The sequence below is a fragment of the Hypoxylon fragiforme genome (assembly GCF_022984875.1).
Source record: "Hypoxylon fragiforme strain CBS 206.31 chromosome Unknown GGS25scaffold_1, whole genome shotgun sequence".
Classification (NCBI taxonomy): Eukaryota; Fungi; Ascomycota; class Sordariomycetes; order Xylariales; family Hypoxylaceae; genus Hypoxylon; species Hypoxylon fragiforme.
Genome location: NW_026054756.1, coordinates 393,287 through 413,649, shown reverse-complemented (window position 1 = coordinate 413,649; position 20,363 = coordinate 393,287). Strand labels below are relative to the sequence as shown.

Below are 20,363 nucleotides of genomic sequence, written 5' to 3'. Positions count from 1 at the left end.
GAGTTACGATAGTAATGTGCTTATGTAGGTATGCATTTATGTATTGTTCCTGTGGCTTATTCAGTGTAACGCTATTACCTATGACATTTGGTACTTTCTGCCGGTGAGTGTAATAAATGTGAGGCAGAAAGTCGTATTGAGTTGGAAAGAGGATACCAAGAAGGAGGAATCGTATAAGTACACAACGAATTCGTCTAAATAAGGTACTTATGTAATGGGGATGCAAAAGCGTTATCCAATAAGGGTATCATGTTGGTCCCAGTCGACGTAACGGTCTAATAGCTCACAGGGCTATATTCTGACATACATGCAGGTATGCTTTATATAGGTAACCTACCTTGGGTAAGTACCTAGGTATCTATAATGAGATGGCTACACGAGGTTTATATTGGAAGTGAGCATCATGATTGATATCCCGCACAATACCTGAGCATCTATCTAGGTTAGACAAGAAAGCAGGAAAGGAGACCTCACTATGGCCCACAAAAAGGATATCAAACTTGTCCCTGACGAAATCGACGAAATCGCAGCAACGGAGCCGGAGTCGATATATGGAAAGTATCCCGCTGATACATCAAACTACAACGCTGGGTTTCGAAGCATCACGTTTCGCCAGCTAGCCAATGCTATCAATGGAGTTTCCCGATGGCTAGAGAGCGAAATTGGTCGTGGAGATGCGGAACGTACGCCTACTATCGCTTATATTGGGCCCAGTGACTTTCGTTATGTCTTTACCTTTGTAGGTGCCATCAAGGCGGGATATAAGGTTAGATCGTTCCACGAGAGTTGAAGAGCTCTAGGTTATATTGATGCTAAAGTATTCACAGATGTTCTTCACCAGCCCTCGTAACTCTCTTGTGGCTCATCTGGCTCTCTTAGAAAGCTTAGAGTGTACTGAGATTATCGTAGCTCGGTCGGTCCCCCCCTATGTAGATGAGATACTACAGAGAAGGACGATGCGGGTGTTAAGGATAGAAGAAATGGAGCATTATCTCGGCCATACTTACGACCCTTATCCTTATGAAACGACTCTAGAAAAAGCCAAAGGGACTGGTGCGTTCGTCTGTCATACTTCTGGCACCACTGGACTCCCTAAGCCCTGCATCTATACCCACGAATTCATACTACGGGCAGCTAGGAGCGCATTGCTCCCGCCTCCACCTGGCTACACACAAACACAACTGGGCCACAATACCCATATTCTCGTACTTCCCCTTTTCCATCCTGCTGGTGTCAATTTCACCATTATCAACGCTATCTACAATCGCTGCGTTGTGATCATACCATCATGGACATCACCCCCTACAATCGAGAGCCTCTTGGCGATTTCACAGAATGTAGAGGCTGACTGGGCAATGACGGCCCCCTTTACTCTGGAAGCGCTCGCTAAGGACGAAGCAATGCTGGATCAGGTTGCTTCTCGGCTCAAGATGCTGGTATTTGGCGGAGGGAACCTCCCAAAGAAGCTAGGAGATGCCATAGCTAAGAAGATTCGGCTCGCCAGTTCCTTGGGCTCAAGTGAAACCGCAGGTCTCCCGATCTTACATCCGGACGGTTTTGACACGTCGGACAACTGGGAGTATATGTCATTCCATCCGCAAGTTGGCGCGGTACTCGAGCCTCGAACGGATGATAGTTTCGAACTTGTTCTAGAGAAAACGGCGTCAACCCTCCCGTATCAGCCAGTATTTGACAGGTTCCCAGAGTTAGAGAAGTTCTACACCGGGGACCTATTCAAGCAGCATCCGACGAGACCAGACATGTGGGCACACTCGTCCCGGGCAGATGATATCATTGTGTTTCTCAACGGCGAAAAAACGAACCCAGTATCATATGAAAATCACCTAAGCCAGCACCGGGACATCGAGGGGGCCGTGGTGTTTGGAAGCCAACGATTTGAGGCCGGCGTGCTCATAGAGCTCAAGGACAAAAGGATTCTATCACCTCGGGATACGCAAGACCATATTGAGAGGATATGGCCAACTATAGAGCAAGCCAACCAGGAGTGCCCGGCGCATGCTAAGATAGACAGGTCACACATTCTTTTCTCGAAGCCAGAGAAGCCCTTTCTACGGACGGCCAAGGGCACCGTGAAGAAAAAAGCTACACTCGAGCTATACGCTGAAGAAATCAACAGACTATACCAAGATATCGAATCCGTTGGGCCCTCTACCAGCATGGAGAGTAAGATTGACCTAAATGACTTTGAGGCAGTACTCGATGTGGTCCGAACAGCCTGCAGAGAATCTACCACGCTAGGCGAAATAGACGTGAATGATGACATGCTGGCTCTTGGAATGGACTCCCTGCAGATCCTACACTTGTATCGAAGTATCAGGTCGAAGACCAACGTGGAAGCTCTGAAGCCTACGACGATCTACGAAAACCCCACGCCGGCTGCACTGGCACGAGCAATCCAGAAAGCAGCCAAAGGGGATAGCCAACAGGTAGATGAGAAAGAGAAGCGCAGGGCAAGACTCGAAGAAACCCTGGCAAATTTCACGCGCCGCATCGACCAAATAGCCTCGACCCTATCCTCGGAGACAACCACAGACAGAAAGCAGGAGAAGGGCACAGAAACCTCCCACGTCTGCATCATAACCGGCACAACCGGCACCATCGGCTCGTACATCCTGCGCGCACTCATGTCAAACCCCAACATCAGCTCAATTTACTGTCTCAACCGCGGGCCCCCCTCCTCCTCCGCCACCCGCCAGCTAACCCACAACGCCGCCACCGACCCCACCCTCCCTCTCTCCTTCCCCCCTCACGTCCACTTCCTCGAAGCCGACCTCTCGCAGGCCCTTTTCGGCCTCCCCCCCGACATCTTTAACAAACTATCCGCGACCGCAACGCTGATAATCCACAGCGCCTGGTCCGTCGACTTCAACCTGCCGCTACCAGCCTTCGCCCCGCATCTCGAGGGCGCCGCGAACCTGTGCCAGTTCTGCTGCTGCTGCCGCGCGCGAGGCCGCGCAACAAAGCCCAGGCTCGTCTTCCTCTCCTCCGTCGCCGCCGTCATGGAAAGCCTCGCCCGGCCGGTGCCGGAAGCCATCCCCGACGCCTTGTCCGCGGCGCCGGCGGCGGGCTACGCCGAGAGCAAGCACGTCGCCGAGCGCGTGCTGCAGCACGCAGCAGAAAAGCTGCGCATCGACGTGTGCGTGGCGCGCGTGGGGCAGGTCTGCGGGGCGGCGCGCAGCGCGGGGCGGTGGAACGGGCGGGAGTGGATCCCGCGGCTGGTGGCGGGCAGCGTGCGGCTGGGCGTGGTCCCGGAGGGGCTGGGCGCGTACGGCGCGAAAGGCGTGCGGGACGTGGATTGGATTCCGGTGGACGTGCTCGCCGACGTCGTGGTCGAGATCGCGCTTCAGGGGCAGGGGCAGAGGCAGGGGGTCGAGGTCTATAATCTGGTGAACCCCCGCCGCACGACCTGGGCTAAGCTGTTGCCGGCTGTGCTCGACGCAGTGCGGGATGTGAGGCGCGGGTCGGATGGTGATGGGAGCAGCGATGACGGCGAAGCAGCACCCCTTCTCGTTGTCTCCCACGCAGAATGGCTGAGAAAGCTGCGTGATGCCGCCAATGACAATAACAGCCTCGAAGCCCACCAGCAACAGCAGGAGGAAGACTCGCTAGCCGGCGGTAATCCGGCGCTGAAACTGCTCGACTTCTACGAGCAGAAGCTCGCGGCAAAGGTGTTTCCGGAGTTTGAGATCGCGGCCGCCGTTGCGGCTAGTGCTACGTTGCGAGGGGCTGCTGCCATCAGCCCGGAGGATATGGGGAAGTGGGTGAGGCTGTGGTTTAAAGATGGGACAGGACGCTTCTAAAACAGGGAGGTTAGTTAGAGCACCTCTGCTGCTGTAGGGAGTTGCTGGTCGAGTGGAAACTGGAGGCGTTAAGCACCCCTTCCCAATACAGTGTTATTACTTGCACGACATTATATTACGAGAATGAAACACGCAAACTGAGTCTTATTATATTTTATGTGGTGCCGTCTCTGTGATATCTATGGATATATTGAATCGTTATCATTTATACTTCGGTAGTCTTCTCTCACCATGCATTGTCCTTTCAAAGTACCTATGTATATCTTATACCCTCTTGCCATCAGATGCTTCAAGTACCAATCATCAAAGCAAATACAATCATATGAGACTTGAACATCGTCTCAGTGTTCGATGGATATAAATATAAATATAAGTGTGCGCTTATGGGTATCACGTGACCCTCAACACAGAAAAGGGGCAGCCCGTCTCAAAAACATCAAACCTCCTCCCATCCAGTTGATCCGTTCTTCGTAAACACGAAGTAGCGAGGCGTTAAGCTGTACATTCTACGGAGAAATGTGTCTAGATGATTCAAGCTGCGCCTCGTAGACCGAAAAGTAAGGCTCTACAGAGCCCCCAACTCATACTACACGGGCCTATGTCTATAAACGCCAGCTGATAAGTAGGAATCTGCTCGACCTTATTAGTTGGTTGTTCATCACAGCCCGCGGCTATGCGCTATACACCATTGGCAGCGAGCATCCCAACACCAACACCAACACCAACACCACCGTAGCCGTAAACGACACGTCCATCTATCCGAGTAATCAAAAGGCCTCGAACCAAGCTATTTTGCTACTTCTCAAACCAACCATCAACTCAGGTACCCGCGCCGCATGACTGAATACCAACCTACCTACCTACCTAAACTCCTAACCAACTACTAGCCCACGACAACGACAACCCAACCAACCAAATAGGTAGTTAGATACGCACGTAAGCTTAGCCGCGCTGGCTGCCAACGTACATAACTTGCGGCTCTAGCCCGACCGTGTCAGAATTGGGCTTCCACCAGCCTCAGAACATGACTCAGAATCAGGCTCGAGAAGCTGTAAAAAAAGCCTCATACATACGCCTTACCGAGCCCTTCATAAGGCTACGCCCCTGGAATTTTTTTTTCTCCTATTAGGCATCGACTAGTATTCGCCGACAGGCTTCTAGGTTGGGCGGCTTACGGCCCATGCAATCGGTATGTGCGAAGGCTAAAATTATCGTAGATAGGAGGCACATTATATTGGGTGATAGTTAATCAGAGTAGCGCTCCGGACCTGCTATGCGACCCTACTAATGTGTGACACGTATGGGATGTCAGGGGCTTGCATAAAATGGCTTAAGCTAGACTTAATGCGCGCAATTGAACTACCTAATGATATTTAGCCGCATGTTTAGCTGCCGAAGGACTTCTCTCGGGGCTGATTTATTTCAACCGGATTCTATATCTTAAACTTCCCGTAATCATATCGTATTACCATCCTCATTATGATATCGTAGCTAGGGAAACATCCGATTATTTGTTTGTTTACAGACATAAATATACTATACTAGGTATAGATAGGTAGGTAAGGCCTATCACGTGAGGTGACGCGATGGTGGGGGTATCTCTCAGGATAAAAGGGGGTGTAGTAAAGTGACGAACCCGGCTGCTTTTCTTGGCCGGCCGTCCTCATTAGCGCTGCTTCTTGTAACCAAGAGCCTCATGACTTCTCGTCCCCGGCGATGTTGGATACAAAATCCGATATTTCCTCAAAATATCCCTCTTCTAACACGCTGGAGTTGTGATCACCAGCAGGTAACGGCTTCCAGACTTTGGTAGGTGTGGTAGCTAATTCGTATAACTTCCTCATGTGAGAAGGTCTGTGAGACATGTGACGTTAGCTGACGAATCAGACAAATAAACATAGTGAGACATGCCAAGTCTAGTGAATAGGTGTGCGATATCAGGAAACAGTATTTAAATCTGTGCTCGAAGAGAGCTCATGTTTTGTGGATGGTTGTTTTAAATCATCACATGCGCAATTATTCAGGGAAAACCAAGAATGGCAAGTAGGTGACTAGAACTTACGGGACAATCTCATCTTGGAGACCACTTAAAAATAATATCGGAACTTCGGTAATGGACGGTATCGTAGATTCGCTTGGCCAAACTTGGTGACATAGCATGGTCAGATACTTAGCCGGGGGGATGACGGATGGAATTAGAGATCGCATGGAGAGAAATGTGTTCTCGAGGATTAAGCCGACGATATTTTTCGTATGTTGATTTTTGGCCACCAATTTGATGCTCACAGCCCCTCCCAAGCTTTGCCCGTAAATGACAAGTTTATGGTTACGAGTCTCGGCTCGATTTCGTAGATAATCGAGGGCAGTTTGGGCGTCTATGGTGATGCCCTTCTCGTCCGGTTCCCCTGTAGATAGGCCGTAGCCCCGGTACTCGAGCATAAAGACGTTGCAACCGACGTAGTTGATTAACATGCGGGCTATCGGTAATCGATGGCCAATGTTACCAGCATTGCCGTGAAACATTAATACGGTACATTTTGAATTACGACCGCCTTTGGGACCCCGTATATAGAATGCCGACAGCTTCTCGCCATCGTTGGTGGGTATTACCAACTCCTCAAAATCCTTGATGCCATACTGGGAAGGTCGAGGTACTTCAGTTCGGGAATTCGGGGGCATATGAGATGGGTAGATCAACGCTCTGTAATGTGGGGTTAGGAGTGGTTAGATAGCTGTTGGTAACAAGTGGCAGGTCGATGACACCTCCGTTGGTAGAGGAAGGGTTGCGGGTGTGGCGTCGGCTTACTTTTGCTTGAAGTACAGCAGGGTAGTGAGGACGGCGGCAACACCCTGAGTAATAGTTGTTAGCTTGGCTGTTGCCCGGTACTGTTTATTAATGGCGGTTTGCGTGTGTCGACATGCTCGGGCGAAAATCGAGGAGGCTTGAGACGATGCAGAATTAGAAGACAAGGAGGATGAACGTGAAGGCATACCGTGGAGGCCAAAGCTGGCAAACGCATGTAAGCAGCCACGGTAGTGAGGAGCGAGACGGTTTGCTCCAGATAGCTCAGATGTGGCGATGATGCTCCTGAAGGAGACATGGCCTGACCGAACAGTTCGGATATCGAGAGAAAAGATAAACAGAACAAAACAAAAATATGTTTGTTTAACTTATGCTGACCGAATACGGCATATGAAACACGAAAAGGAGGACCATAGGGTAGGGAGTCTTTGCATTGGATGCGGCGGTGTGTGGAGATATTGGGGAGCTAGAGACTTACTTGACCTAGCTAAGTAAAGGTGCCGGGTCCAAGTTATGCCAATTGTGTCAATTGCCAGAGTGGTGGATATGATGAAATTGAAATTGATGAATCTTGGTCCAGGGATTAAACTAATGCTTCGTCAAGGGGAGGGGAGATCGTTGAAATGTTTGGGACCTTTTTTTTTTTTTCTTTTTGTGTTTCTTTTTTCTTGGGTTTGGGTCGTTTCGGTGGTTTGGTTCAGAATGTATTGGCATTTGCCATCTGGCATATGGTATCTGGCATAGAAAGAAAGAACGACCACTGGGCTGGGTAAAATCTCAAACTTCAGGTGAGCCATGGTTTGGGCTTGCCAAGAACTTAACCTAAAACTAACTTAGTGCTGTTTACCTTTACGATAGTAGATGTGTCAAATGTAGTTACATGCTATTAATTATTAACTTGCTTTGTCAGGATAGATTGATTTGGCTTAAATACGATATTCAAAGTTCATCTGTTTCTTCTTCAATGTTGTCAATGTTGTTTGCCCTTTTTTTTTTTAGACCTTTGCGACAACTCAGTGTGTGCGGCTACTATGAATAATGGTACATAATACATAGTACCAATATCACCACTTATGGTTGGCCAAGCTTATTACATCACTTTAATGAACCAGCAATATTCTTACTATGGCCATCGATAGTCGTAAGCAGGGCTTAAAGGTATCGAAACTCTCATCATCATTACATTCATGGATCTCTGGTACAATATATTTCGCCCTGATACCGGAATCACTAAGTCGAACTGTGGTTGGCTAGAATTCAATATCATCTCGTTCTGATGACAGCCCTTTTGTAGTGTGGCCTATTTCTTACATTTCTCACATTTCTCACATTCTCGCATTCAATGTTTGTCACACATATCGATGCCCAGTACAACATCAAGTAGTTATCTATAACTAGAACATTGAATGTATGCAGTTACTACATGTATGCGAAGACTACTAGATGCCTATTATTATAGTACTAGGTAGTATCTTACTGGTACCTACCTCATTCGTATACTGGGTAGGTATGCATTGTGAAAATTGTTGACCCTCGCTAGTTGACGGAGGCTATGCTCTTCAAGACTTCGGATTCATTCCCTAAAGAGATAGCGTGCTGGTAGTTGTGGATGTCAACTGGTAGGTACATAGCAAGTACCTTGAAATTCTAGATCTAAAAACCTTTTGATTGGACGAACAAGGCTCTGTATGGTTCCTTACCTAACCGTTAGCATGGTTCATAGCGTCTGGTGCAGCTGCAACTGCCTGCACTTCAAACCCCCATCGCTCTTTGAATCCCTGTCGATGGACCCGCGATGGATAATGCAAAGGCACCCAACAGCAAGAGAGAGAAAAAAAAAAAAAACTTCAAGCGCATACAATATTTACACACCCAACCTCATTTTAAAAAATCATCACGAGATCCATTAAAGATTGTCCATTGTCCAGTCACGAGGCAGAGTCACTCATTCCTCTCATTCTTTTTCTTCTTTACTACCAAAGAGGTTTCTTGTTACTAACATTCACCTTCACGTTCATGTTCCTGGCATAACCGCCTCCAAATCCTGATTCACTGGGCATCTCACCTTTACTCCATACCCCCCGGATAGGAACCGTTCCCCGTTCTAATAATAAAGACGGCCCTGGCTTCGGAAACCGAGACCTCTGGCGCTTGGGAATTCAGCTCTTTACAATAGTTAGCTGTTTCGATCGCAGTTTTGCACAACCAGGGTTTGCGCACGATTTTCCCGATTGTACTGTAAGTCGGACAACTTACGACGCTGCCGCGCAACTGCGAAGGATCTGGCCGAACACATTCAAGGGTTCACCATTCCAAAGACTGTGCCCCCTTCAGGCCATTCAAGCCCTTCAGGGAGAAAAAGCAACAGTATTTGTGTCATGCCAGTCAATTAAGAACCTTGAACCCCTCTTGGAATTCTAGAATATTGAATCTACCGGCCGTTCTGTTTACCTACCCGCATACCTTATACTTGTTTATTTTCATCAGATTTTCCCTCCTATCAGCTTTCATCTCCAATCTCAAAATTCACTTCGCCACCCTTCGTTAACAACTCGGAACGGAAAGGGAAAGACAAAAAGAGAATCAACAAATTTTATTTTCTATCGTTTTGTCCACTCATAGCGAGAGACGCCAGAAATCTTGCAGCTGCGCTCCAATCAGCATATCACATATCCGACCAGCACATCACTTTTGGACCAGTCAGAGACATGGTTTCCTTCTCGTGTGAGGTAATGTTGCCAATTCCCTATGTACCCTACCAACATGCCTAGTCCCTATCTACTCCATATATCTTCAATCCCAAGGTGCCTGACATCACGATCGGACTCGCCTCTCAACCCATCAGGCCTAACCTAACCATCATTTGAGAGATCCGTCGATGAATGATTGAATGATCTATCCCTTCTGGCGTCCTTCTTCCCGTTTCTAGCAATAGAGGACGCTTCGCGTTGCGCTACCCCTTGAGATCCCTTACGCCATTCCCTCTGATCACCAAACACAGCCAATACATCGTCTTGGCATTGACCATCCATCATCCTTCACACCCACCCACTCGTCACCCCTGTTTATATCTACCCCATAATATTACTACCTACCAGGCCTTACCAGGCCTTACCAGGCTTACTTCTCGTCTCCTGATCCTCTTCACCCCTCTGCCCCTCCAACCAGATAAAACACACGCCCCCTGAAACCCAATTACCTTTCTCATAGCGTCCTCATAGCGTCTCCATACCCTTCTTCGCATATCTTTAGTCACAGCCTCTCACTTGCATTTACATACCTTTGCCTTGTATATCTATTTTATCATCTATAATAGTCTTCTAACAAACCTCTTTCAGACTTGTGGTGATGTTTTGACTAAAAAGAAACTCGACCCACACAGAAATCGTTGCTACGGCGCCACTTTCACCTGCATTGATTGCATGGTCCATTTTCCAGGAACCGAATACCGCGCGCATAATGTAAGTCACCGATTTTTTGGAGATGGCTTTATGACGTTTAGATCTAATCACTCTTATTAGAGTTGCATGACAGAAGATCAAAAATATCAAGGCTCGCTATATAAACCCAAGAGACAGAAGTCAAACGGCACCGATCCTTTCGGTAGACCTAACAATATGTCCCACAACGCATACGTCGAGGACGTTACGGAGTACGAAGAGTACCAACAATACCAAATTCACGAAGACGATGTCGAAGATGCGGCAAACCTGCCACCGGAAGCACCGACTCCTCCGCCAGCTGTCGCTGACGACCCGAATGTGAACGTTTTTGACTTCCTCGTTGATCATACCCCAAACGTGTCAAACGTCAACCTCCAATACTATGATAATCCCACCGTACCAAGTGGTGCTCGGCAGCTTGTGCGATTCGAACAAGAAAACCAAGAAAACCAAGAAATCGACGACTACGTAGATCCCACTGGCTACATGGTAGATGAGGAGGAAGCGGCACCATACGGGCCCACTCCCATTGAGGCCCCCAAATTCGAAACGCCAATGCCCAAGCCTCATCGAAGAAGGTCAAAGGACGGCGAAACTCTGAAAGATAAGAAGCGCAAGCGACTGCACATTGAGACACCTGGTCCGTTGGCGTTCCAGGCACACGGCGACGAAGTAATGACGGATGCGCCACCAGTACTGCACTCGGGTTTGACCGGGGGCCTTAACCGTCTCATGCGTCCATCCCAGTTCCCTCCTTCACCGGATTACTCTGGAGGCGATAACGGGGAAATCTCACCAACAAGCCCTGTCAAGAAGACGAAGCATTCTAAATCTAAGTCCAAGTCTACACGGCCAGAGACCGTTAGTGGTGGCTTCAAGGCCTTCATATCGGGCACTTCTAAGTCGAAGGTGTCCAAGAAGCGAAAGCACTCATCTGATAAGGATAAGGATAAGAAGGAGAAGAAAGAGAAGAAGTCCCGACACCACCATCGGTCTAGTTCCGAGAAAGTTCCGAAACTGATTGAGTTCCGGCCGAAGTCGCGCGATGAGAAAGATGGGGAATCCGGGCAAATGATCCTTTACAAACCGAGATCCGATCTTTTCTTGAGTCTGTGCAACAAGGGACCCGAGAGCGAGCGGGGCTGCAGTGTGAACAAAGCTCTGAAGAAATACCACCGTGAGCGATCGGAGTCCGGATCAAGCCTTGGCAAATCTACGGAGGAGAAGGAACTTTGGCGGTCATTACGGATGCGTCGTAATGAACGGGGCGAAATCGTCCTATTTTCGATCGAAGCCTAATACGATAAGCATTTTATGTAATGTGAGATTATGGGAATGGGCAGAGATAGGAGATGTGGCGTTCTAATTTAGGTACGGTTGCTTTACGGTACGGGAAACTAAGTGTGATACCAGGGTCGTGGATGTTTGAGTAAGGGAAAGGTTTCCAAGGTTTGGGGGGGAGGGCATGGATGGATGGAAGGAGGGGACAACACGGAATCTGGTTAAGTTGTTGTCGGACGGGAAGGAAAAAAAATCAACAAACCAAACAAACAAATACCCTTGTTGTTGTTGTTGCTGCTTCTGAAGCTGGTCTTGAAGCCTCTTTATCAGAGAAGAGGAGACAGATGGACGCCGCATCATCGATCGATCGAAGTCACCACCAATGTCGTTGTTGTTGTTGGATTATTATTATTTTGGAGAAACGTGTAACCACTACTTGCTACTATTACTTGCTACTATTACTAACCTTTACCTTGTTCGCATTTCTTCTTGTATGTCCTATTCAGATATCTGTTTTCTTATATCCTTCTTATTTTTCTTGGTTTCAAGGATACCTTATTGTTCCAAGGTTACTTGTTTTTTCTGTTCAGGACAACGATACGAGTGTGTGTGGGGAACGGGGGAAGTGGAAGTGGAAGTGGAAGTGGAAGTGGAACGGGGAAGTAATCAGATTTGCTTCTTCAAAACTTGAAGTCGCATCTTACATATGTAGAAGAAAGAGGATAATTAGCCGTAATCCAAATATATTATATACCTACCTACCTACACACTAAATATCTGAGACCAAGTTCAAGTTCCAAGTTTTTAAGTTCATTCTCTCGTAACGCCTATTTCGTGATGCCCCTATCGTATGGTATGTATAGTTTGGTATTTTATCTACTGATTCATTTTGAGTCTCTGAGATGCTCAGGCATGAAGGGTACTTAGTTTAGGTAGGTAGGTAGGTGGGTGGGCAGACGCCTACTTTTAGTACATACCTAGGTACTGTACTCTTCGTAGATACCTAGTAAATTAATTTAATTGCATTTCTTGGGGGGGTTCTTCTTCTGGATCCCATCAATGATAATCATGACAAACTGCTCCTATTACAGATTTCCCTCCCATGGAACCTAAAGAATTATGTACTTGAATTAGTACCTAGGTAGGTAGTGTACCTAGAAATCTAGCGAACATGCACTTCTTCCTGCAAGATCGAAGTAGGCTAGGCTATTATATGGGTATAGGTAAAGAACTAAACCGCCCGCAGCGGCAAAATATGCTGCACAAGCGCCTCGCGCCGACAAAGCGGACACTCGGGCTTCTCGCGGACCCAGTCGCCGATGCAGGACCAGCAGAAGACGTGGCCGCACTGGGTGGCGGCGGGGTCCTTGAGCTCCTCGAGGCAGAGCGTGCACTTGCGCTGCTGCGAACCTTTCACCCAGCGCATCGTCTCGTCCTCGGCGAGATCGTACCGCGCGGCGGCGCCGGGCGGCGGTTGGGGCGTGTGCGTTGTGGCGAACACGTCGATGCGGCTTCCCGGTGTAGCAGAGATGGAGGCGTCGCCGCCGTTGGCGCCCAGGAGGAGTTCGTTGTTCGAGGCGTAGGTGGTGCCGTCGAGGGAGACGTTTCGGCTCAAGATGCCACCGCCACTACCGCTTCGTTCGCTAAGGGAGGAGGAGGAGGGGGGATGCGAGTGCGTTGCAAAGGAGGCGAGGGTCGAGCGCGCGTGCAGGTACCCCTGGACGCCCATCTGCACGACCAGCAGCACGCCGAGCAACTCGTAGCCAGCGCGGTCAGAGCGCTCGCCGATCTTGTGCGTGAATATGTAGCGGAGCCCGGCCAGGCGCTTGGCGAGCTCGTAGTACGACCCGCTGAAGTAGAACAGCGCCAGCCCGACGGCGTGGATGGGCGACGGGGAGGTGAAGGAGGTGAGGTTGGCCAGGAGGTAGGCTTGGACTTTGTAGGACCACGTTCGCCGTGCCTTCAGCTTTGCGATTCTGCCTTCTTCTCCTTCTTCTTCGTCATCTTGATCTACTTCCTGCCCGGGTAGCAGGCCAAGGTTCCGCTGGAGACGCGTTCGTATCCGCGCCCGGATCTTGGGGAGAAGCCGGGAGAGCCCGTAGGGCGCGAGGATGCTGCCGGCGATGTAGGCGGCGCGCCTCGAAAGAGCGGGCAGAGCACCGCCTTCGGCTTCTACTTGCACGAGGCCGCAGTACTCCTCGCCTAGCGTGCGGTTGCCGAGGAGGGTAGTGAGACATAGGTATAGCAGGTCGGCGATGGTGCCGGTTTCGGTGGCCCAGGAGTGGGCTGATCTGGCACCGAGGAGCCGGCGGTGCAGGTCGGTGATCTGGTTCGTGAGCACGCCCTGGAAGTAGACATCTTTTTGGTGGGCACGGATTATGTCGGGGGCGAAGGCATAAGGATAAGGAGAGGAGGCTGGTGGAGAGCTGGCGGATGAGGATGGGAGAGGTGAGGGAGCGAGACTGGTGGACGCTGGAGGGGATTCGGCGGAAGCCATTTGTTTGGCGGTAGGTAACTGGGCACTATATTGCTTTTGAGGTTGTAGGGAGTTCAGACATATCAGGGGAACTCTTTGTTCGTAAGGTGATTGGGTTGCTTTGAATTGAAGATGATGGATGGTTTAATTCGAAAGATGAATATAGTAGTGGACTGAAGTTGGCGATGTTGACAATTTTGGGAGAGAACTGTTTAAGGACGAAGATTAAACATCGAAGCTCCAATAATACACGTAGTTATTGTATGGATTGTTAGGTGCATGTGGTCGCTGGACCTCGGCGACGGGGCCAACTATTTAGGCCAATTGATACCCATGTCAGTGGATGTATTGTATTATTGTATTGTACAATAGGATGTAGTTATATTAGTGCGACAAGGATGTAGGGGTGACGTCGCCCATCTTGGTACGGTACTTCGCAATCTCATTAATTAAAAAAAATAAAATAGATACCATCTGGCATGTAACTACCAACTTTCTTCACTCAACAAAAATAATAAAGAACCAAGAAGACAACTGAGATTGCGACTTGGATTCTTACAATTCCAAGTCCAATAAATGAAATACACAAATTCTGAATTTAATATCTTTGAAAACTAGTTATACTCTTTTATAATACTACACAAATTCACAACCAACATCTCACATTCTCGATGCTGAGTGTTCAGATTCCCCTGAACCATGGACGGTGATCCAGCGGTCGAGCCAGAGCTCGACTCCTTTAGCTTGACCTTCCCTCTACCGTACCGAGTCGCCTTTATAATTGTATTAGGTTTGTCGCCTTAAGCTACTCCTAGCTTCATTCCCTTATAGCGATTCGAATTGGCTTACCAAAACCTCGTATTTGAACCAAAAATATAGGCGTCTGGGGTTGGGGCATCAACTTACACTACCTTTACATCGTCGGCATCGATGTGCCCTCCCTAATTCGGTACCCGGGCCGTTCCTCGCCGCACCACCCGACCCACCACCTTTCCACCTACCGCCTCGCCACCGTCCTCTCCGCCATCTACGGCTTCGCTCTCCTCCTCTTCTGGGCCTTCACCCATCGCAATCCCGACCAGGTCCTCCGCTGGGGCTGGCTGCCACTCACGTACCTCGGCGTGCTCCTCGGCATCCTCGTTTTCGCGCCCTTCTTCAAGTCGCTCTCACACAGCGGGCGCACGCGACTGCGTTACACGCTCAAGCGCATCAGCGTCGGCGGGCTTGCCGAGACCAAGGATGGCAAGTTCGGCGACATCCTGCTTGCCGATGTCCTAACCAGCTACGCGAAGGTGTTCGCGGACTTCTTCGTGGCAATATGCATGTTCCTGCGCCGCGAGGGGGGCGCGACAGCACGTCCGGATCGCGGGTGCGGCGGCGCATATGCCGTCCCGCTTGTGCTCGCCGTGCCCTCGGTCATCCGCTTGCGCCAGTGCCTGATCGAGTACGGCCGCGTGCGACGCGGACGCATGACCGAGGCCTCGGGCTGGGGCGGCCAGCACCTAGCTAACGCGCTGAAATACGCGTCCGCGTTTCCGGTCACCATCTTCAGCGCCTTGATGCGGAACACCCCGCCAGATGCCACTGGGAACAACTTCTACTACCGCCCCTGGATCGCGGCCTGCGCCGTCAACTCGCTGTACAGCTTCTACTGGGACGTGGCCAAGGATTGGGATCTACTACTCTTCGACAGCAGCGCGCGGAACGCGCCAGACCTAAAGGCGTTCGGCCTGCGACGCCGCCTCCACATCGGCCCGCCCGCGCTATACTACTTCGTCATCGCGCTCGACCTGGTGCTGCGGTGCACGTGGAGCCTCAAGCTGAGCCCGCACCTCGGCCAGGTCGCCGACTGGGAGGGCTCCTTGTTCGTCATCGAGCTGCTGGAGGTGTTCCGCCGCTGGGTCTGGATCTTCTTCCGCGTCGAGACCGAGTGGATCCGCAACACGAACACGGCGGTCTCCGGGCTGGATGTCGACGATATTTTGCTCCCCGACTACCATAATCATAATATTCAGGGCCCCAGGTACCAGGACGACGACTAGAAGTCGAAGTCTTTGGGGGCGAAGCGGACTTAGCTGAGTTATAAGGGTAGGGGTATGGGGATCTAAACGAAGGATGGATGGGGGGGAGATCAGTAAAAGGGGCAATGAGGGTACACAGGATAGGTAGCTAAGGTGCCTACCTATCTACTACCTACCTACCTACATACATTCATAGTAGCGGAGAACTATACCCACGCGTATAGTACAGCGAGCGAGGGAGAGAGAGGGAAATACCACGGATAGACGAACAGGAGATGAGACCCATCGGCGTCGTGGTTGCATTGCAAAAGGCGTTGCGAGCTTTTTTTTTTCTTTTTGTTTTTCGATCCCCCATAGAAACTACACTAACCTAGAGACTTTGGATGATAACGGACGTGTATGTAAAGGACCTGCACGTAGATATGTGTGTTGGAATACACTAACCTTGGGACCTAAACGAGAAGTATATCATGATATGTATTAAGCTTAATGTACATACCTAGGTATGTATGCATGCATGTATGTACAATGGAAAATGGAAGATGGAAGATGGACAGCCTATGGCTTGAGTACCTACTTACTTCTAGATGGGTGCTTTGGTACTAGGTATTGTGTTTAGGTACCTAGTACTCTTGATCTATTGCTACTACCTAGGTACCTAGTCATGTAGGTAAACATCAAAACGTCCCGCCTACCTACCTACCTACCTACCTACTTGTAGCCAGCGCATCGACAACCGAATCATGAACCCCCTAGCCTAGAACAGAACAGAATAGCACGGAACACGGCCAGCCACACATATCCTAATACTTTGACGCACTAGATTGTTGGATTCCCTAGTTATTTAGGTAGGTACCTAGGTTTGGTTAGGCAAGGTATCTAGAACATCATCTACTTGATCTATCTATCCTCTTCATTCCTGCATGTTGCGTACCACTCTAGTTAAGTAGGTAGGTAGTTACAGTTTAGGGGGGTGGGATACAAGCGCTCGCGCAGGCATCTAAGGGTTTTCTCTCTCTCTCTCTCTCTCTCTTTGCGTGTGTGTGAGTGTGTATCTTTTCTATCTTTCTCCCCTTTCTCCCCCTTTCCGTCTTTCTCCCCTTCGTCTACAAAAGCGGCCGTTGGGTTCAACTGCTTGCTCAGTGGTATATCCCCCTTCTCTCCATTTACCTCTCCCCCGCCCCCCGTTTCGTTTCCTTTAGCCAGGTAGATAGGTAGGTGGGTACCTTAAGTAAGGCGTGTTAGGTTGGCGTAGGGTGGTTAGGTTGGTACCCATGCGATTTGATTCTCATTATATACATACACACATACATACGTTTGTCATAAAGGGGTTTCAACCGCGAGCGCCGAGGCTATGTAGGGGATGCTATGCTTCTTTTTTTTTTTCCTTTTCCTAGTAGGCTTCCTTCGTTTGCCTTTTCATCTTCATTTTTTTTCTTTTCTTTTTACAATGCTCCTTTCGAATGAGTAAGGTAGGTAGGTAGGTAGGCAGGTAGGCAGGTAGGTAGGTTGATTGGTTGGTTGTAGGCCAGTTGATGATCAAGGTAGGCATTAGATAAACGGTAAGAGTAGGTAGATAGGTACGTCTTCTCTGTCCGCCTGTCTATTTACCATAAGTACCCACGTAGGTACCTGGTAAGAAAGCAGCCAGATCAGACAATAGTAGGTTGGTAAGTAGCGTGGAGGATTTCAAATTATAGGAACCACGTGAACCACGGCCGCTTTATCGAGTTGGGCTGCTTCAGCTTGTTGAGGCAGTAGCCCGGGTGGTTTCGGTTCGTCTTGCCGTCGCACTCGCAACGGCAGCCGATACCGTTCTCCAGCTCCGGCGACCACGCACCGCTTCCTAATAATGGCGAGTCGGGGAGCTGACCGCCCGGCGCGTTGGCCGGGCACTGCCATAGGAACGCGTGTCGGTATCCGAAGTCCTCAAAGTGGTGGACCTTCCGCGGGTCGACGAGTAATGCGACGGCGAGGGAGTGTACTGCTGCATCGCCCCACTGCACGTGATTATATATGTCAGACTCTTTAAAAAAAACGTGTGTGGTTTTGTGAAAGGAAGGTTGGGAGAACTTACGCGCTCAAAGTAGAACCCGCCCTTCTTGTCAAGGTACTCGAAGAGGTCCTGGTATGCCCTCGTCCGGAAGAACTCCATATCGGCTATCTCGAAGTTGCTCCAGTAGTGGCATAAGCTCCACGAGTCGCCGTAGGAGTCGCGGTGGGACTGCCAGCTTAGGAATCGGCGGAATGGGTACGGCACCCAAGAGGCGGACACCATGGCCTTCCAGAGGTTGTTGTCGGGAATGCCCATCAACTCCTTCCACTCGCTGATGGAGCGGAACAGGCCCGGACACGACTGCCCCACCTCCCACAACGCAATGGTAAAGCCGTATACCTTCTTGTGGCGCGCCATCTGCACAAAGGGGTCGTAGGAGATTGCGCAGGTAAAGTCGACGTCGGGTTCTAGGCGCCAGTACCATCTATACTTCTTCATCGCCTCGAGGGTGTAGAATTTGCTACGTAACTCCAGTTAGCCCATATGGATCCCCCATTATTTTGGCGGTGAGGACAACCCCCGCGAGTAAGTAGGTGTAGGTATAGGTAGGTGTAGGTATAGGTAGGTAGGTAAGTAGTAGCGCAAGAAATTTACCCCGAATAGAACCGGCACATGTGGTGGTAGCCCTCCTCTCCGGCATGCGGAATCCCGGCCTCGCCCTGCTCCTTGATGCTCTGCTTCGCCGCATTCACGTCGACCCCTTTCGGAAAGGTCCATTCGTCTTTGGGTATGACGTCAAAGGTGGCCAGGCCACGGGTGGTCTTGTTGAGCTCGTCTATGAACTTCTGGTCCCAGGGCTCGTCGTTGAGGAAGAGGATGGGATAGTTGAACCACCTGTTGAAGTGGGCGTCGATGGAGTTGATGGTCTTGTTGGCCTTCTCGAGCTCGTAGTTCCGGGCCAGCATGACGAGGACGGCATTTTCTCGCTTGGCGCTAACATCGGGCTCCTGGCACGAGGTGAAGAAGGGGGTGTCGAGTTCGCTTGCGGGCTTGGCGACGTTGTACCGGCGCTGGTGGAGCAGGACCTCGAAGATGAACGGCGCGCTGATGGACAGTATAAGCCATATGGGCAGCCGTCTGGCGGGACGGAGGAACCGCCGGAACATGGTATAGACTTGGGTCATAGCATCAACGAATAACCGACTTCATTCGGAAGATTAAGCTATGTATAGGTATAGGGTATACCGTATCCTCGTATTACAGATTATAAATAACTTTTTTTTTAAAGGGAAAAGAAACAAAAATATAAAAAGGGAAAACTAAATAAAATAAAATAAAGAACAGCGTAACCTTTTCAAGCTACGCGTTTGATAAAAATGGCCGTGGACGCTTGGGCCAATGGTGTCTTTAAAATTAGCTGAATGCTAATTAACTATTTTTTTAATTCTTTCAAGGTTTAACTACATAATAACTACTGCTGCATATGGATCCATCTGGATAACTAGAACATTAAAGAGCATGGATTGGTTGAAAGACACACTCCACTTTTTAACCTTGAAGCCGTAATTCCCGTTCTCCATGTGCGTACTACTGCGTACACTGCGTAGTCTGTACTAAGTACCTACCGATCTCACCCTAAAAAGCATCACATCGCCCACGGCATTTCTTAGCCAGCCTTACTCTTACCACTTTAACTCTCAACCTCTAAAAGATCTGTACATAGTATTTACCTACCTACTCATACACCTTCAATCATGGACTACATCAACCAGCGCGTGGCCCAAGAGGCCGCCAAAGACCCCTCAGCAATCGTGTACGTTTCCTTTTCCCACCCCTCCGTCCAATTCCCCATAGCTTCCGGGACGTCCGGCTAACAATAAACTACGCGCATTCTAGCACCGGCTTCATCACACCCCTGAACCTCATCCTCCTCGTCATAACCCTCTACACGACCTACCTCCTCTACAAGCCGTCCCCTCCCGCGGCCCTGCCCCGCGACGCCCCCGCCGTCGTCTTCAAGACGTTTACCCCGCGCACCCTGCTGCCGTACAACGGGCTCAACGGCATGCCCGTGTACCTCGCCGTGCGGGGCCGCGTCTTCGACGTCACCAGCGGCCGCAACTTCTACGGCCCCGGCGGCCCCTACGAGAACTTCGCTGGCCGCGATGCTAGTCGTGGGCTCGCGTTCCACAGCTTCGATGAGGATATGCTGACGAAGGACCTTGATGGCCCGCTTGATAAGCTGGAGGGCCTGGGACCGGAGGAGATGGAGAGCTTGAAGGGCTGGGAGGAGAGGTTCGATAGCAAGTACATGGTTGTTGGACGTCTGGTTGCGCAGGCGGATGCGTGAGGTAGCTAGCTTGGTTGGCTGGTTGGCTGGTTGTGGGTTGTTGAGGTGTTCTGCGGGCAAGATGTGTGTGTGATGTGTGAATATGAGGCATGAAGATCTTGTTCACGTACATGGCTTTCATTCGTACTTGAATTAGTTGTTAGATCTAGAGCGTGCTATTACTCGTATAGAA

The 20,363-nt window shown here is 50.0% G+C and overlaps 7 protein-coding genes across 7 annotated transcripts; 4 read left to right on the top strand and 3 right to left on the bottom strand.

Annotated features, from left to right (window-relative positions):
* The first annotated feature begins 264 nt into the window (after positions 1 to 264).
* Positions 265 to 3,912, top strand: GGS25DRAFT_526798 (acetyl-CoA synthetase-like protein). The gene is made up of 2 exons (XM_049265038.1): positions 265 to 766; positions 828 to 3,912. The coding sequence occupies exons 1-2, from the start codon at positions 476 to 478 to the stop codon at positions 3,819 to 3,821; spliced, it is 3,285 nt and encodes a 1,094-aa protein (XP_049120915.1). The 5' UTR covers positions 265 to 475; the 3' UTR covers positions 3,822 to 3,912.
* A 1,603-nt stretch (positions 3,913 to 5,515) lies between these two features.
* GGS25DRAFT_516443 (alpha/beta-hydrolase) lies at positions 5,516 to 6,922 on the bottom strand (the record flags this gene model as incomplete). Its single annotated transcript, XM_049263197.1, has 4 exons — positions 5,516 to 5,675; positions 5,884 to 6,522; positions 6,628 to 6,671; positions 6,815 to 6,922. 4 exons carry the CDS (start codon positions 6,920 to 6,922, stop codon positions 5,516 to 5,518), a joined length of 951 nt encoding a protein of 316 aa, XP_049120914.1.
* A 3,038-nt stretch (positions 6,923 to 9,960) lies between these two features.
* GGS25DRAFT_467791 (uncharacterized protein) lies at positions 9,961 to 11,992 on the top strand. Its single transcript, XM_049259033.1, has 2 exons — positions 9,961 to 10,085; positions 10,146 to 11,992. Exons 1-2 carry the CDS (start codon positions 10,047 to 10,049, stop codon positions 11,364 to 11,366), a joined length of 1,260 nt encoding a protein of 419 aa, XP_049120913.1. The 5' UTR covers positions 9,961 to 10,046; the 3' UTR covers positions 11,367 to 11,992.
* A 123-nt stretch (positions 11,993 to 12,115) lies between these two features.
* Positions 12,116 to 14,123, bottom strand: GGS25DRAFT_467759 (Pex12 amino terminal region-domain-containing protein). The gene has a single exon (XM_049259032.1). The coding sequence runs from the start codon at positions 13,843 to 13,845 to the stop codon at positions 12,580 to 12,582; it is 1,266 nt and encodes a 421-aa protein (XP_049120912.1). The 5' UTR covers positions 13,846 to 14,123; the 3' UTR covers positions 12,116 to 12,579.
* A 161-nt stretch (positions 14,124 to 14,284) lies between these two features.
* On the top strand, positions 14,285 to 15,951 carry GGS25DRAFT_5082 (EXS-domain-containing protein). Its single transcript, XM_049262447.1, has 2 exons — positions 14,285 to 14,614; positions 14,704 to 15,951. Exons 1-2 carry the CDS (start codon positions 14,524 to 14,526, stop codon positions 15,864 to 15,866), a joined length of 1,254 nt encoding a protein of 417 aa, XP_049120911.1. The 5' UTR covers positions 14,285 to 14,523; the 3' UTR covers positions 15,867 to 15,951.
* A 1,588-nt stretch (positions 15,952 to 17,539) lies between these two features.
* On the bottom strand, positions 17,540 to 19,025 carry GGS25DRAFT_516439 (glycosyltransferase family 15 protein; the record flags this gene model as incomplete). Its single annotated transcript, XM_049263196.1, has 3 exons — positions 17,540 to 17,845; positions 17,923 to 18,361; positions 18,496 to 19,025. 3 exons carry the CDS (start codon positions 19,023 to 19,025, stop codon positions 17,540 to 17,542), a joined length of 1,275 nt encoding a protein of 424 aa, XP_049120910.1.
* Positions 19,026 to 19,595: 570 nt separating this feature from the next.
* On the top strand, positions 19,596 to 20,191 carry GGS25DRAFT_516438 (cytochrome b5; the record flags this gene model as incomplete). Its single annotated transcript, XM_049263195.1, has 2 exons — positions 19,596 to 19,654; positions 19,738 to 20,191. 2 exons carry the CDS (start codon positions 19,596 to 19,598, stop codon positions 20,189 to 20,191), a joined length of 513 nt encoding a protein of 170 aa, XP_049120909.1.
* Positions 20,192 to 20,363: the final 172 nt, after the last annotated feature.

Coding starts and splice junctions, on each gene's coding strand:
- GGS25DRAFT_526798 (XM_049265038.1), top strand. CDS start 476: ATGGCCCACAAAAAGGATATCAAACTTGTCCCTGACGAAATCGACGAA. Junction 767..827: donor CCATCAAGGCGGGATATAAG/GTTAGATCGTTC, acceptor AAGTATTCACAG/ATGTTCTTCACCAGCCCTCG.
- GGS25DRAFT_467791 (XM_049259033.1), top strand. CDS start 10,047: ATGGTCCATTTTCCAGGAACCGAATACCGCGCGCATAAT. Junction 10,086..10,145: donor CCGAATACCGCGCGCATAAT/GTAAGTCACCGA, acceptor CACTCTTATTAG/AGTTGCATGACAGAAGATCA.
- GGS25DRAFT_467759 (XM_049259032.1), bottom strand. CDS start 13,845: ATGGCTTCCGCCGAATCCCCTCCAGCGTCCACCAGTCTCGCTCCCTCA.
- GGS25DRAFT_5082 (XM_049262447.1), top strand. CDS start 14,524: ATGGACGGTGATCCAGCGGTCGAGCCAGAGCTCGACTCCTTTAGCTTG. Junction 14,615..14,703: donor CGCCTTTATAATTGTATTAG/GTTTGTCGCCTT, acceptor CCAAAAATATAG/GCGTCTGGGGTTGGGGCATC.